We start from the raw sequence: 14732 nt of genomic DNA, 5'->3' as shown, positions 1-14732 counted from the left end.
TCATTGACTATAGTTCAGCATTCAACACCATAGTCCCCTCCAAACTCATCATTAAGCTTGAGACCCTGGGTCTCGACCCGGCCCTGTGCAACTGGGTCCTGGACTTTCTGACTGGCCGCCCCCAGGTGCTGAAGGTAGGGAACAACATTAACACCCCGCTGATCCTCAACACTGGGGCCCCACACGGGTGCGTTCTCAGCCCTCTCCTGTACTCCCTGTTCAGCCATGACTGCGTTGCCATGCATGCCTCCAACTCAATCATCAAGTTTGCCGACAACACTCCATTAGTGGGCTTGATTACCAACAACGACAAGACAGCCTACAGGGAGGAAGTGAGGGCCCATGGAGTGTGGTGTCAGGAAAATAAACTCTCACTCAAAACAAAGGAGATGATTGTGGACTTCAGGAAACAGCAGAGGGAGCCCCCCCCCCCAAAAAAAACACACACACATGCTGAACCCACACAGGGATTTAACCTTAACACACACACACACACACACGTTTCAGTCTGTGTGTGTGTAAAGTTCAGCTGTTTAGTCAGAGATCAGGGGTGAAACAGAACAGCCGTACAGAGGGATGTCTGCTAAGAGACGCCTCTGTCAGCACTGACAAGAATCAGCTTCCCAGGCATCCGTCACTGGGATTGGCCTGCAGAGGAGAGGAGGGTGGTGGGGAGTGGTTAAATATATGTAGTATGAAGGCTCTACTGGCTCTCAACACTTGTATTTTGTTTATCTCTTGGTTCAATTGGCAGGCCAGATGACCCTGTGCTACATACAGTGGTTAAGCTACAGTAACATTAAGATTATTGTGCTGTTCTACTGACCCTCCTTCCACCCTCTCCAACCTGAATAACCTGACATGACCCAGATATTCCACCCTACCCTGACTCACTCCAGATAGGGGAGACAGATGTGTGGCCCTCTGGGGCAGAGTTTTGACCCTGTAAGTTCAGACATAGTACTGTACTAGTGCCGCAGCATTATCATCATCATATTATCTGGTGTGCTCTACACGTAAGTGATAATGCCCAAGAATCCGGTGTTTGTGGATATATTGGCATGGGTGTTGTTAAGCCCGAGACAAAGTCAAGTTTTTAACCAATCAGCATTCAGGATTAGAACCACCCATTGTATAAAATATGGTAGAAAATGTTCTATTTCCTATCTGTTCTCTTCACAGATGACGTCCAGTCCCGCCCACATTCAAACGGCTCAGACATGACACCCAGCCCCATCCCCATGTCGGTCCAAGACACCTCCCTGCTCCCTGTGTGTCCATCCCTGCCCCCTTTGAGTACACCTATGCCCACCACCTCCACCTCCATCCCCTCCCCGGCCCTTTGTGCCCCCCAGGTGGACACCCCCATGGCGGGCCCCCCTGACACCCTGACCCTGGCCCCCAGCCTCTTGTCAGGGGAGTCTGAGGAGGACAAGGCCAAGAAGCTGCTCTACTGCTCACTGTGCAAAGTGGCCGTCAACTCCCTCTCTCAGCTAGAGGCGCACAACAAAGGTAAGGCTCCTTCTAAAGACAGAACTGATAACGCAATGTGTAATAAAGTCTATTGTCATTGAACATTCCGGTATAGATAGATATTGCCTTCTCAGCAGCCTCAAAATTAGCCACACAAAGTGATGCTTGAGCTTTTACAAACACAACATTTATGTGTCCTCCTTCACACCCTGATCTCTGATATTGAATCATGGGATACCACTGTTACACACAAGGGACAAAACTACACACAGTGGCATAACTGATTAAATATATTTTCTTCCACTCAAGGATTTATGAATACACTGCAAACCACGGCTAAGGCATTGTGGTTGAATAACTTCACAAGGCCAAATATTGCAATACTAAGCCAGGGCTTCTGATGCACACACAGTACCTAAGTCACACTCCCAGGGAAGAAGAGTTAACAATGAATATTTCAGTGTGTTCAAGGCTGGATTAACCAGCTCAACTCAAATGACAGAAGAACAGCTTGGCTTTCATTCACCACATAGGGAGACAGCACAATACTTCCATGCGTCTGGTTCATTGTTTTCTTTTAGTTACAATATGCATTTTAGTAGATGCTGTTATCCAGAGTGACTTGTAGTAGTGAATGCATACATTTTCATTCATACTGGTCCCTGTTGGGAATCGAGCCCACAACCCTGGGGGTGTAAGTGGCATGCGCTACCAACTGAGCCACATGGGACTACTAGTTATGTTTGTGTTTCCTAAAGCCATCCCTCCAAAACATACACACCTGGAGGTAATTACATAGTGCACAATTTTGAACATGAAAAGTTTTTAATAAACAAATTAGGCACATTTGAACAGAAATGGAATGGTTCATTGGATGAGTCTAAAACTTTGCACATACACTGATGCCATCTTGTGGCCAAAATATGGGCGGGAATAATACATTATGGCCTTTCTCTTGCATTTCAAAGATGATGATACAAAAAAATACAAAAGAATGGTTGTTTTTTTCTTAGTATTATCTTTTACCAGATCTAATGTATATTATTCTACTACATTACTTTCACATTTCCATAAACTACAAAGTGTTTATTTTCAAATGGCACCAAGAATATGCATATCCTTGCTTATTTTGTCAGTTACCTCTAATGTACAGTATAATCAAGACCAGGGATGGGAAACTTTGATAGGGGTGGGGGCCACCAAAAATCTTAACTCATCATGTGGGGCTCAGTCTGCTTACCCACATCCATACTCACACATGTAGTCAGAGCCGGCACTAGCCTTTTGGGGGCCCTAAGCTAAATTTGGTTTCGCCAGTTGCCCTTCCCTGTACTAGACTGAGAAAGGAGAGAAGGAAATGTTCCTTTAAAAAAGAGCCAAAAGAAGGTGTGAACAGGGACTGACCGTGAAATGAGAGTGAACAAGAGAAATAGGAGATAATGGTTCTGTACTACATGACAAGACAAGAACAGAGCAGGAGATAGGTCACCAAAACTGCTGAATAGCCTAATCCTGAAAATGTTTAGCTGTGCTCTCTAGTGGCTAGTCAATGTCACCACACTTTCTGACTCAATATACTGCTTTGGCCTACTCATCCTTCTGTGCTCAATTAGCCTCAATGTGATCTAGTCCACAATATTCTTCTGAGGGCTCGGTTAATTACACTGATAGCCACAAACAAATGATCATTTAAGGAACATACTAATACAAATATATACAAACGCTTACTGTACCTTGCTTCTGGGTGAACGAGTGTGGCCTGTGTTGGCAGCTGTTTATTTTATTATTTTACCGGGCAAGTCAGTTAAGAACACATTCTTATTTTCAATGAAGGCCTGGGAACAGTGGGTTAACTGCCTGTTCAGGGGTAGAACGACAGATTTGTACCTTGTCAGCTCAGGGGTTTGAACTCGCAACCTTCCGGTTACTAGTCCAACGCTCTAACCACTAGGCTACCCTGCCGGCTGTGATGAAAGAAATACTGCGAATCATTTTGTAAACACAAAAACAATCCGTTATTTATTCAACCGAGGAAGAGAATAACTTGTGCTGGATATGCAGCGAGAAAGGCTTGCCTTGGGAGACACATTTCCATTGACGCACGGAGCAGCATGTGGATGTGCAGGCTACGCAAAATCGATTTTAAGGTGCAAAATAATTCAATAGTTTAAACAAAAGTCACAATGGCCTATTCCATATTACAATTATAAAGTTCTGTAATTTCTTAATAGTACAAAAAATAGATAACATATCAAAGTTTTGAAATGAACAAGAACATCATGAAATGTAGAACTACATTACTCTCCACAGAGAAAATGTCATCAAGGAGTTATCAGGCCTAGTTTTATTAAAATTTACAAACAACAACAACTAATATTTCCTTCTCTACCACTCTCTCCACGGGTAACAGGTACCAAACACAAAACCATCCTGGAGGCATGGAGTGGGCTGGGCCCCATAAAAACGTACCCTCGGCTGGGCCCTAACCTGAGCCCAGACCAGGCAGGGGGGCTGCCCTCGGACCACAACACTCAGGAACGCACCTTCCACTGTGAGATCTGCAACGTGAGAGTGAAATCTGAGCTGCAGCTCAAACAGGTGAGTGAGTAAGTAACACGACCACTGCCCAAGAGTGAAGTTTCCCCTAGGTAGAGATCTAGGATCAGCCAGTGGTGTAAAATACATAAGCAAAAATACTTTCAAGTACTCCTGAAGTCGTTTTTTTTGTGGTATCTGTACTTTACTTCACTGTGAATATTTTTGACAACTTTTAATTTTACTTCATAACTTTCCTAAAGAAAATGATGTACTTTTTACTCCATACATTTTTCTGACACCCAAAAGCACCAGTTATATTTAGAAGGCTCAGGCAGGACAGGAAAATGGTCAAATTCACACACTTATCATTGGTCATCCCTACTGCCTCTGATCTGGCAGACTCACTAAACACAAATTCTTTGTTTATAAATTATGTCTGAGTGTTGAAGTGCGCCACAGGCTATCCTTAAATGAAGGAATTTGAAATGATTTATACTTTTACTTTTGATAGTTAAGTATATTTAAAACCAAATACTTTAGACTTTTACTCAAGTAGTATTTTACTGGGTGACTTTTACTTGAGTAAGTTTCTATGAAAGTTTCTTTACTTTAACTTAAATGTGAGAACTGGGTACATGTTCCACTACTGGGATCAGCTACCCCTCCCCCAATCCTAACCTTAACCATTAGTGGAGGAAATGCAAAACTAACCACAGATCAGCATCTAGAGGCAACAGTACCTTATACCTACAGTTTAATTCATCATTCAGATACCTCACTGAAAGAAGGAAGCACATTTGTAGAAAGAAGAAAACCTATAACGCCCCACTTATTTTTCTCTTCAGCATATATCCAGTCGAAGGCATCGGGATGGAGTCGCAGGGAAGCCCAATCCCCTCCTTAGCCGGCATAAGAATCGCACAGACTTTGTGGTAATGATCCAATTATGTGTATAGGCTATAGCAATATTTCTAAATCATTATTTGATGATTCAGTCATTTAGCTCAGGGTTGTCTAATAGACAGCATACCACAGTTTGCCTCTTCTCTCACCTTACTCATTACTCATTTTAACCTTTACACTGTTTCTCTCTCTGGATCTCAGTCATCCTTGACCTTCTCAAAGGAATTTCCAAAAACTCTGGGCCATGGACTGTTTCCTAACCCCCTGGCTGTTGCCGCGGCGATGGCAGCCGCTGCCTCCTCCAATCAGCTGGCTCAGCTGCGTGCCCCTGGTCCCATTTCTCACACTCAGAACTACCATCCCCACCACCACCTCTTACAGGGCACACTACAAGGCACGCACCTCAGCCTCCTAAGGCCCGCCCCTGGGCCTATGCGCACCACCCATGGGCCAATCCTCTTCTCCCCTTATTGACGGTGATGGGATGGGGCACTATCAGGAAGGAGCACACTGTGAAGTAAAACAGGAAAAACCATTGATAGATAATAAACAGATGTTAAAACTTAAATATTTGAAATAGGAAAGACTATGCCTTTTCCTCTCTACCCTTCTACCCTTTTTTGTTTAATAAATTCCAAAGCAAAGGATGGACATCTTGCAGACATTTTAAAGAGGAAGGATGCATGACAGACTAAGATGGACTTTTTGTCAATGCTTTCCCTCCGTTAACCCTCCTCTAACCTTCCGTTAAAAATATTTGTACAGGTCAAACTTGTATCCTGGCTGAGGGTGACTCAGTAGACTGAGTGTTCTATTTCCTCCACATCTCTGCATTTCTGGTTCAGTGAACTCCCACCCAAAACCATCTGCAATATACGTTGCATACTGCAAAACCCTGTTGGGGTGTTCAATAATCCAAGTGCAGTACCTATCTACAGGTGTAGGATCTCAATTGTATCAACCTGTTGCAGAAAATTTGTAGTGTATTTGAGTCCTAAAAAGGCCTATGGGGTTTGTCATTTCCACTTTGAAATTTCAGACTTGACTTTCCCTTATTAAAATGGATCGACCCCCACAAAAATGTCCATTAATTATAATCCACATAATAATTCACATTTCCTGTTGCTGCAGGATTATTTCCTGCTGTAGCAAACTGGATAAAATGAAGATCCTACATCTGTACCCCACTCTGTAGTTCCAGGTTCTAGATTAGGTGCCTGCTCTGCAGATCCAGGCACAAGGTACATTGTACTGTATGTTTCCAGGTTCTAGATATATGTTCTAGTGTTGTGTTGAGGATAATAGATGTTAGTCTCTATATCCTCTGTTGTCAGATCAGGTGAGAGAGAGAGAGAGAAGTGAAGGAAGCAAGGAAGGAATAGAGAAACCCCACTGTGACTCAAGGCAGAAATGTGTACTGAATGCACCAAGGTAGAGCTAAATGTTTTTAAGAAATCTGAATAAGATATTTTAAGAAATGTGAATGAATGCAATGAAAAATGATGGACTTGTGATAAACCATTTATTTAACTGTTGTTTTCTTAGCATACCTCCTCTTTCAGTCTTATTGTCTGTAAGAAGTCAGAGAGAAAGGGAGAGTGGGACATGTTACGGACTGGAACTGTTACGAGAAGTCAATTAGTTCCTTTGAGCATTCTTCCAGTTTCTGCCCTTGTCTTATATTTTTGTATGTCTGGTGTCAAAGTGTTGTGTTTCTGTGTGTGTGCGTGTGTGTGTATTCTGGAGATAGGTAGAGATGGATGAAGCACGCCATTATGCCTCAATGGTGACCCCTTTCATTCAAACTGGAAACTACTCAGCGAGACAGCTAATTTTAGAACCTTTACTCAAAACGTAAGTATGTCTGCACAGTCCCAACAAAGTGTAGTATTAGGGTGTTAAGGGAATTGTTTCTACACAGTTAACAACAGGGGGAAGCTTAGGGATATCTGATGGCACCAGCCTCTTCTAGTGAGAACACAAGGGCGGTGGGTTCTCCCTTCCAGGAGTGATTGCTGACCTGTGACCCTATACCCAGATGGTAGCATGTTGAGTGTGGTGTGAGTGAGAAACACTGTGATGGATGTTTGAAGTGAAGAAGTAGGACACGTTTGTTACAGTTCACAAAGGGGAAATTAATATGAACCTGTATTTTCTCTCACATGCTCATCACAAGCAGCGATGTGAGTGATAGTAGTATAATATGAGATATCAAGCCAAAATTTCCTCCAGAGTAATGAAATGAATCACATATTTCCACTTTAAGAGGAGACCGTTGTCCTATTCTGCCTCATGTACACTACCGGTCAAACGTTGTAGAACACCAATTAATTTAAGAGATTTTCTTTATTTTTACTATTTTCTACATTGTAGAATAATAGTGAAGACTTCAAAACTATGAAATAACACATATGGAATCATGTAGTAACCAAAAGTGTTAAACAATTCTGAGATTCTTCAAATTGCCACCCTTTGCCTTGATGACAGATTTGCACACTCTTGGCAGTCTTGGCAGATTTGCACACTCTTGGCAGTCTTGGCAGATTTGCACACTCTTGGCAATCTTGGCAGATTTGCACACTCTTGGCAGTCTTGGCAGATTTGCACACTCTTGGCAGTCTTGGCAGATTTGCACACTCTTGACAGTCTTGGCAGATTTGCACATTCTTGGCAGTCTTGGCAGATTTGCACACTCTCGGGGTGGCAGGTAGCCTAGTGGTTAGACCATTGGGCCTATAACTAAAAGGTTGCTAGATCAAATCCCTGAGCTGACTTGGTAACAATCTGTTGTTCTGCCCCTGAACAAGGCAGTTAACCCACTATTCCTTGGCCATCATTATAAATGAGAATTTGTTCTTAACTGGCTTGTCAAGCTAAATAAAAAATGTAATCCTCTCAATCAGCTTTTCCAACAGTCTTGAAGGAGTTCCCACATATGCTGAGCACATGTTGGCATCTTTTCCTTCACTCTGTGGTGCGACTCATCCCAAACCATCTCAATTTGGTTGAGGTCGGGGGATTGTGGAGGTCAGGTCATCTGATGCAGCACTCCATCACTCTCCTTCTTGGTCAAATAGCCCTTACACAGCCTGAAGGTGTGTTGGGTCAGTGTCCTGTTGAAAACAAATGATAGTCCCACTAAGTCCAAACAAGATGGGATGGCGTATCACTGCAGAATACTGTGGTAGCCATGCTGGTTAAGTGTGCCTTGAATTCTAAATAAATCACAGACAGTGTCACCAGCAAAGCACCCCCACACCATAACACCTCCTCCGCCATGCTTTACGGTGGGAACCACACATGCAGAGATAATCCGTTCACCCACACAGCGTCTCACAAAGACACAGCAGTTGGAACCAAAAATCTCAACTTTTGACTCCAGACCAAAGGACAAATGTCCACTGCTAGTGTTTGTTGGCCCAAGAAAGTCTATTCTTCTTATGGTGTCCTTTAGTAGTTGTTTCTTTGCTGCAATTCGACCATGAAGGCCTGATTCACACAATCTCCTCTGAACAATTTATGTTGAGATGTGTCTGTTTCTTGAACTCTGTGAAGCATTTATTTGGGCTGCAATTTCTGAGGCTGATAACTCTAATGAACTTATGCTCTGCAGCAGAGGTAACTCTGGGTCTTCCATTCCTGTGGCTGTCTTCATGAGAGCTAGTTTCATCATAGCGCATAATGGTTTTTGCAACTGCACTTGAAGAAACTTTCAAAGTTCTTGAAATGTTCCGTATTGTCTTAAAATAATGATGGACTGTCGTTTCTCTTTGCTTATTTTAGCTGTTCTTGCCATAATATGAACTTGGTCTTTTACCAAATAGGTATATCTTCTGTATACCACCCCTACCTTGTCACAACACAACTGGTTGGCTCAAACGCATTTAGAAGGAATGAAATTCCACAAGTTAACTTTTAACAAGGCACACCTGTTAATTGAAATGCATTCCACCTCACGATGCTGGTTGAGAGAATGCCAAGAGTGTGCAAAGCAGTCATCAAGGCAAAGGGTGGCTATTTAAGGTAAACAAATCAAAATATATTTGAACACTTTTTTGGTTACTACATGATTCCATGTGTTATTTCATAGTTTTGATGTCTTCACTATTATTCTACAATGTAGAAAATAGTTTAAAAAATAAAGAAAACCCCTTGAATGAGTAGGTGTTCTAAAACATTTGACCGGTAGTGTATTCATACCCAAACTCACACTAACCCATACAGATGGAGCCGGTTGCTCCTGTAAGCCACCAAACAATTATTTTCTCATACAGTATTAGAAGGGTAAAGGACTGAGAAATTGTAGCAATACTTACAGCACTCCTGCTAACGACTCTTGTTCATTGCAATAAATAAATAAATGATGTGTACAAATATATTAAATGTTATTTCAGAGATAATATTGAATCATTATAGACTGTTTTAGCGATGTTGGCAAAAGAGCTTCCTTATTGTTGAATAAACAAACTGAAGATGAATAAATTATTTACAAAATGACTGTGGTGGTGATGCTACATACTGCGCAATGTATGTTCATAGAAATGCTTTTGAATACTGATTGTTAAGTTTTAATGTCTTATGTCTGACTAGTAGTGCAGAGTGAGCATTTCTAACAAAATGAGGATACAGTAGCCAGTAGGTGAGGAAATCAGAAAAATAACGAATTATTTGCTATGAAAACTCGGAATTGACCAGAATTGAGAAACATCCGTCATGAAACAGAAAACACACACATTGCATCACATTTGATGAGGTCACAGGGATCTACCAATGAGAGGACTAGAGGAAGCTCAAAAGAGGTGAAAAGGATAAGGAACCAGTTAAGTGACTGATAAACTGCATAAAGGCTTTGAGACAACAGAACAACCACAACACACAGGACAACACAAATGCCAAGATACTGCACAGAGAGACACAGACTCCTTGACAGAAAACGTTAGAACTGAGGTGAGAAATAAACTTCAGTATTTATTCTGTTCTTTGTGGTGATACTCTGTTCGATAGTCATATTCCTGTGTTAACACTACCTGTGGAAGTTGATGTTCTCGTGTTTCAGATCAACTTCCGTGATGTGAGTTAATTATTCACCCCATATAGAGAACTATTATCAAAAGGAATGTACTGTCTTGTACTCTACTGTACAGCCGTTGACATCTAACAGAATTGTCTGACATCTACATTTGTATTTATTATGGTGTTAATAGTTCATTTCCAGGAACACTAACTGAAAGTGAATAGTTATTCCATCAAAGGCATTCGATTATATTGTCAAGTCTGCTATACAATCCTAGTGGAAGAAAGAATGGATTTCCCTAGTCATATTATAATACAGCATGTCCATTGAAGTGTATTGTCCATTGAGGGGGCTGTGACCCCTCCAATTTTATCCATTTGTAAAATAGATACTGTATTTATAACGTACGGTTTCTTTTACACATTATTAAGGTGTTTAATTTAGTCAGTCAAAACGTTATTGCCTCTGTAGTCATGCTGAAGTAGCTGCAGTATATCTACTACAGTACATGCCTTATTGGGAAGGCTGTGATCTGATATGCACAGAACACCAAACAACATCAATTATTTGAATTGAAAAAAGAGCAGCAGAAATAGCAAGAACAGCTACTGACAAAGTCAAGGTTGGTTCTGAAACATGACATTATTGAACATGTGTGGAACACAATTAATTGTTCACCACATTTTTTCAACAAGCAGGAAGTGGTCTAGGAACCCTGCACCTACAGCACCCCTCTGACTTAACCCCACTCGTCAACAGCCTGCCACTATTTGACTGACAGCTGATCATTTTGGAATTTCTCTTCTCTCTCTGTGTATAATGTGTAAATGATGTGATGTGCAATACATTTGTTATGCGTATCTGATGTGGAATCAACTTTATATGATTTATATCATTGTGTTTCCAATCCAACTTCCCCCTGACCTGGGGAATAATAAAGTTGATACCTCTCTCTTCCCAGGATGCTGGAGAACGTCACAGGTGACGTGCAGAATGACACCTTCTCCTGCCACCACCCCTCGGTGGAGGCCTACCGCTACTTTGGCGTGCTGTGGGGTTCGGTAGTTACTATAGTTGGAACGGTGGGGAACATGCTTACCATTCTGGCCTTCGCCACGGACACCCGGCTGCGGACGCGTTTCAACGTGCTGATAGTGAACCTGGCCCTGGCGGACCTGTTGTACTGTACCCTGCTGCAGCCCGTCTCTGTCGACTCCTACCTACATCTCCGCTGGAGGGGCGGACCTCTCTGGTGCAGCATCTTTGGCCTCCTCCTTTTTCTCTCCAACTCTGTTTCTATCATCACCCTGTGTCTGATCGCGGCCAGCCGTTACCTGCTGGTGACGAAGCGGGATGTGTTTGAGCGGGTGTTTTCTGGTCGAGGCCTGGCTCTCCTCCTGCCCTCCACCTGGGCCCTGGGCCTGGCCAGCTTTGGCCCACTCTGGCCCGTTTATGTATTTGCCCCACAGGTGTGCACCTGCAGTTTCCACCGCACCAGGGGGCGCCCTTACACCACCGTGCTGCTATTCTTCTACTTCTTTATCGGCCTGGGCTGCGTGGGGATTTTCTACCTGCTCATTTACAGGCGAGTCAGGGTGGCGGCACTGGCACTGGTCCGCTACCGGTTTAGCCGACGCTCGTCACAAAAGAAGCCGAACTCATCAGAACAAGGGACGGAGGGGGATAGTGGAGTCGGGAGCGGGGTGGCCACCACCCAGAGCTGTGAATTGAGCAGCCAGGCAGAACTAACCCAATACAAGGGGGTAGAGGTGAAGGTGCACCCTGGGAAAGCCCAGTCCTCCCACTCCACCTGGGGATCTGCTATAACTTCACATTCAGCTCACCTAGCAGGGGCACAGGAGCTAACCCCTGCCCTCAACCCTGTGCCCCGCTCGGCCACTCCTGCCCCCATCACTGCCCCCTCCTCCTCCACCACCTCTTCAGGGGACAATGTTGAGTTTAGACGTGTGACCCGGATGTGTTTCACTGTCTTCCTGTGTTTCGTGGGCTGTTTTGTCCCGTTCCTGCTGCTGAACATTGCTGATAAGCAGAACCGTGCACCTCAGGTGCTCCACATGTTCTGTGCCAACCTCACCTGGCTCAACAGTTGTATTAACCCTGTGCTCTACGCTGTCATGAACCGCCAGTTCGGACAGGCCTACCGGGCCCTTCTAGTCAGGGCCGCCACACCCTTCACACACCTCTGGACACGGTGACCTATACATGCTGGTTGTTTAGTAGATGCAGTTATTCAGATTGACTTTAGTCAGTGTATTCAATTAAGGTACATAAGACAACCACACATTGGTAATTATCACTCACTTTTCTCAGCCCACACTGGTATGGATTGAGCTACTTCCTCCTGTCTAACTTCCTCTCCTCCTTCCTGAATATTACATTTACTGTCACCTAGCAAGGGAAAAAATGTGCTTTTCTGTGATTTTTGGAAAGGGCAAATTTATTTTGGGCTAAGATTATGCTCGTCTTTTCCCCAGTTACAAACACCAATGTACAGTTACTGATAAGCCTTTGTCCCCGTACATGAAATAGCTTTCAGAGCGGCTATATAATGTGGTCAAATCTCACCAGGAAATCTATTTTATTCCAGCAGGAAGCCAGAAGCCACCAACAGGGAGATAGTTATGCAAAGAACTATAGCCTCCTTTACGTCTTGTGTTTATTTATTGTCTGTGCCATTGTACTTTTGTCTGTTCATTTACACTCCCCTACTGTACATGTGTATTTGGACAGTAATGATAAATGTTTTTAATTTGGCTCTGTACTCCAGCATTTTGGATTTGAGATCAAATGTTTCATAAAAAGTGACAGCACACAGACTGTCACCTTTTTATTTGAGGGTATTTTCATACTTATCTGATTTAACGTTTAGAAATGGAAGCACTTTATATATCTAGTGCCCCCATTTGAAGACGTCAAGTATTTGGACACATTTCCCTTAGTGTATTTAAATAGTCATAAGTTTAGTATTTGGTCCCATATTCCTTGCACACAATGGTTACGTCAAGCTTGTTGGATGCATTTACAGCTTGTTTTGGTTGTGTTACGGATTATGTTTTGTCCAATAGGAAGTGGATGGTGAATGATATTTTTGGTGTCACTTTTTTTGTAATACTATAATATATTTGTGAACACTTCTACATGAATGTGGACACTACCATGATTATAGATCCTGAATGAATTGTGAATGATGAGAGAAAGTTACAAAGGGACAAAGATCATACACCCCCAAAATCTCCCCCATTATTGGTAATAGTGAGAGGTGATTGACTCATTTTTATTCCTAATCATGGCATCATCACCATTTACTCCATTCAGTTTCTATTGGGGAAAACAGAACCAAAACAAACTGAAAATGGATCCAAGGAGTTTGTAGCCACAAGCTTGATGTAGTCATTGTGTGCTAACAATATGGGACCAAATACAACACTGACAAATTTGGTACATTATAAATGATATTTGAAATACATATGAATTTGGACAGTGAAGCAAAAACAAATCTATGTCTCCTCATTACTCCATAGTACCTTTAATTTGTAAACATAGAACATTATCCTTTTACACATAGGACATTTCATTTACACAACATGTGGAACTTCTGCCAACCCTAAAGCAGAACTTTTGATAGATTTCTCAACTCGCATGTCCTAAAGTAATGGTGCAACTCAAAATGTCCTCCATGACATGATTAAGTTGACCTTCACCTCCTGATAGTTGAGAATATTTGTAATCATAGCAGTCATATTGGTATACGTGATTTGGATTTGTCATATCGTAGTCTATTGCGGAATTACAATGTTGAGATTATTTTAATACAGAACAACATACTGTATATTACTCAGCTCAAATAGTTTCTCCTTCCACAGCTTGTCTCATCCTAGCCTACTTTTATTGTAACTACCTCAGTAGATATGTCACTGTGACATAACTGAAGACTAGACAAATCTCTTTGTTTTTGCTATCAATCGCATTGCCACATTTCAGGGTTGAAGTAGAAGATGTATTTTATTGGCAGGTTGGGTCACAGGTCATTCAGTTTATCTGAAGCCATTCATCATTACTGTCATTATTCGAGCTGCAGTGCTCCGTAAAATAAACAAAGAAATGATCCCATGTATTGGGAATGTCATCTGTAACGCACATCTATCCTTGCTATATTAAGGAGTACTGGACAAACAGAGCAAAGTTTCCAGCATCCCTGCTGCTGCTAGTACAACATAAAACCATAACAACTGGCTGCCTGTGGTGACGTTTCACTGCCACACTTCCTGATCTGTGAATAGTGGTATATACACCAATTCAGTCATTAATGATCACACTGTCGGCAACCTACGCTGTGCCATAGAACACTGTACACCCACAGTGGATTAACACAGAGGGACACGTTAATCATAATAAGGTAAATGGTAATCAGAAATGCTATACGAGACCAGAAGTGCAAAAGGATCAATACCTTTCACACCAAGCTTTTTATTTTTATGAAGGCTCCAGTTGTGTAAAGGCATTGTTATATTATACAAAAATCTAAATCTGATTCACATATTTTGTCTTGTCAGAACATAGTCAAGTCCCATAGAGCAAAGTCATCAAAAAATCTACATTCCTTCGCAAGAGCGAGATATTTCATCATACAAAAAATGTATTATGCTGTACCCGATGGGCACAACATAATGGCCAGGCAGCATTTATATTGAAGCAGAGTAGTAGCCTACAGTATATAGAATGCACCATGTAACAAGGTTATAGTCGAATGAGCATGCTCAAAGCTGATGAAGATTTTACTACA

At 42.3% G+C, this 14732-nt stretch overlaps 2 protein-coding genes across 2 annotated transcripts in view; both read left to right on the top strand.

The window, feature by feature from the left end:
- The window catches only part of LOC124019849 (zinc finger protein 385A-like), a 73336-nt gene extending 66059 nt beyond the window's left edge, over nucleotides 1–7277 (top strand). Inside the window, exons 5-8 of the mRNA XM_046335287.1 lie at nucleotides 1183–1512; nucleotides 3884–4071; nucleotides 4857–4943; nucleotides 5116–7277. Coding sequence (XP_046191243.1) covers nucleotides 1183–1512; nucleotides 3884–4071; nucleotides 4857–4943; nucleotides 5116–5388 — 878 coding nt within the window. The 3' untranslated portion in view covers nucleotides 5389–7277. The remainder of the gene's footprint in view (nucleotides 1–1182; nucleotides 1513–3883; nucleotides 4072–4856; nucleotides 4944–5115) is intronic.
- Nucleotides 7278–9732: 2455 nt separating this feature from the next.
- gpr84 (G protein-coupled receptor 84) lies at nucleotides 9733–13778 on the top strand. The gene is made up of 2 exons (XM_046342356.1): nucleotides 9733–9861; nucleotides 10890–13778. Exon 2 carries the CDS (start codon nucleotides 10891–10893, stop codon nucleotides 12142–12144), a length of 1254 nt encoding a protein of 417 aa, XP_046198312.1. The 5' UTR covers nucleotides 9733–9861; nucleotide 10890; the 3' UTR covers nucleotides 12145–13778.
- Nucleotides 13779–14732: the final 954 nt, after the last annotated feature.

The sequence above is a fragment of the Oncorhynchus gorbuscha genome, linkage group LG03, assembly GCF_021184085.1.
Source record: "Oncorhynchus gorbuscha isolate QuinsamMale2020 ecotype Even-year linkage group LG03, OgorEven_v1.0, whole genome shotgun sequence".
In the NCBI taxonomy this organism is placed as follows: domain Eukaryota; kingdom Metazoa; phylum Chordata; class Actinopteri; order Salmoniformes; family Salmonidae; genus Oncorhynchus; species Oncorhynchus gorbuscha.
Note: the sequence above shows the minus strand (reverse complement) of the source record. Positions and strands in the feature narration are given on the sequence as shown.

What these genes read in the sequence shown, in the direction of transcription:
- gpr84 (XM_046342356.1), top strand. Translation starts at nt 10,891, where the DNA reads ATGCTGGAGAACGTCACAGGTGACGTGCAGAATGACACCTTCTCCTGC.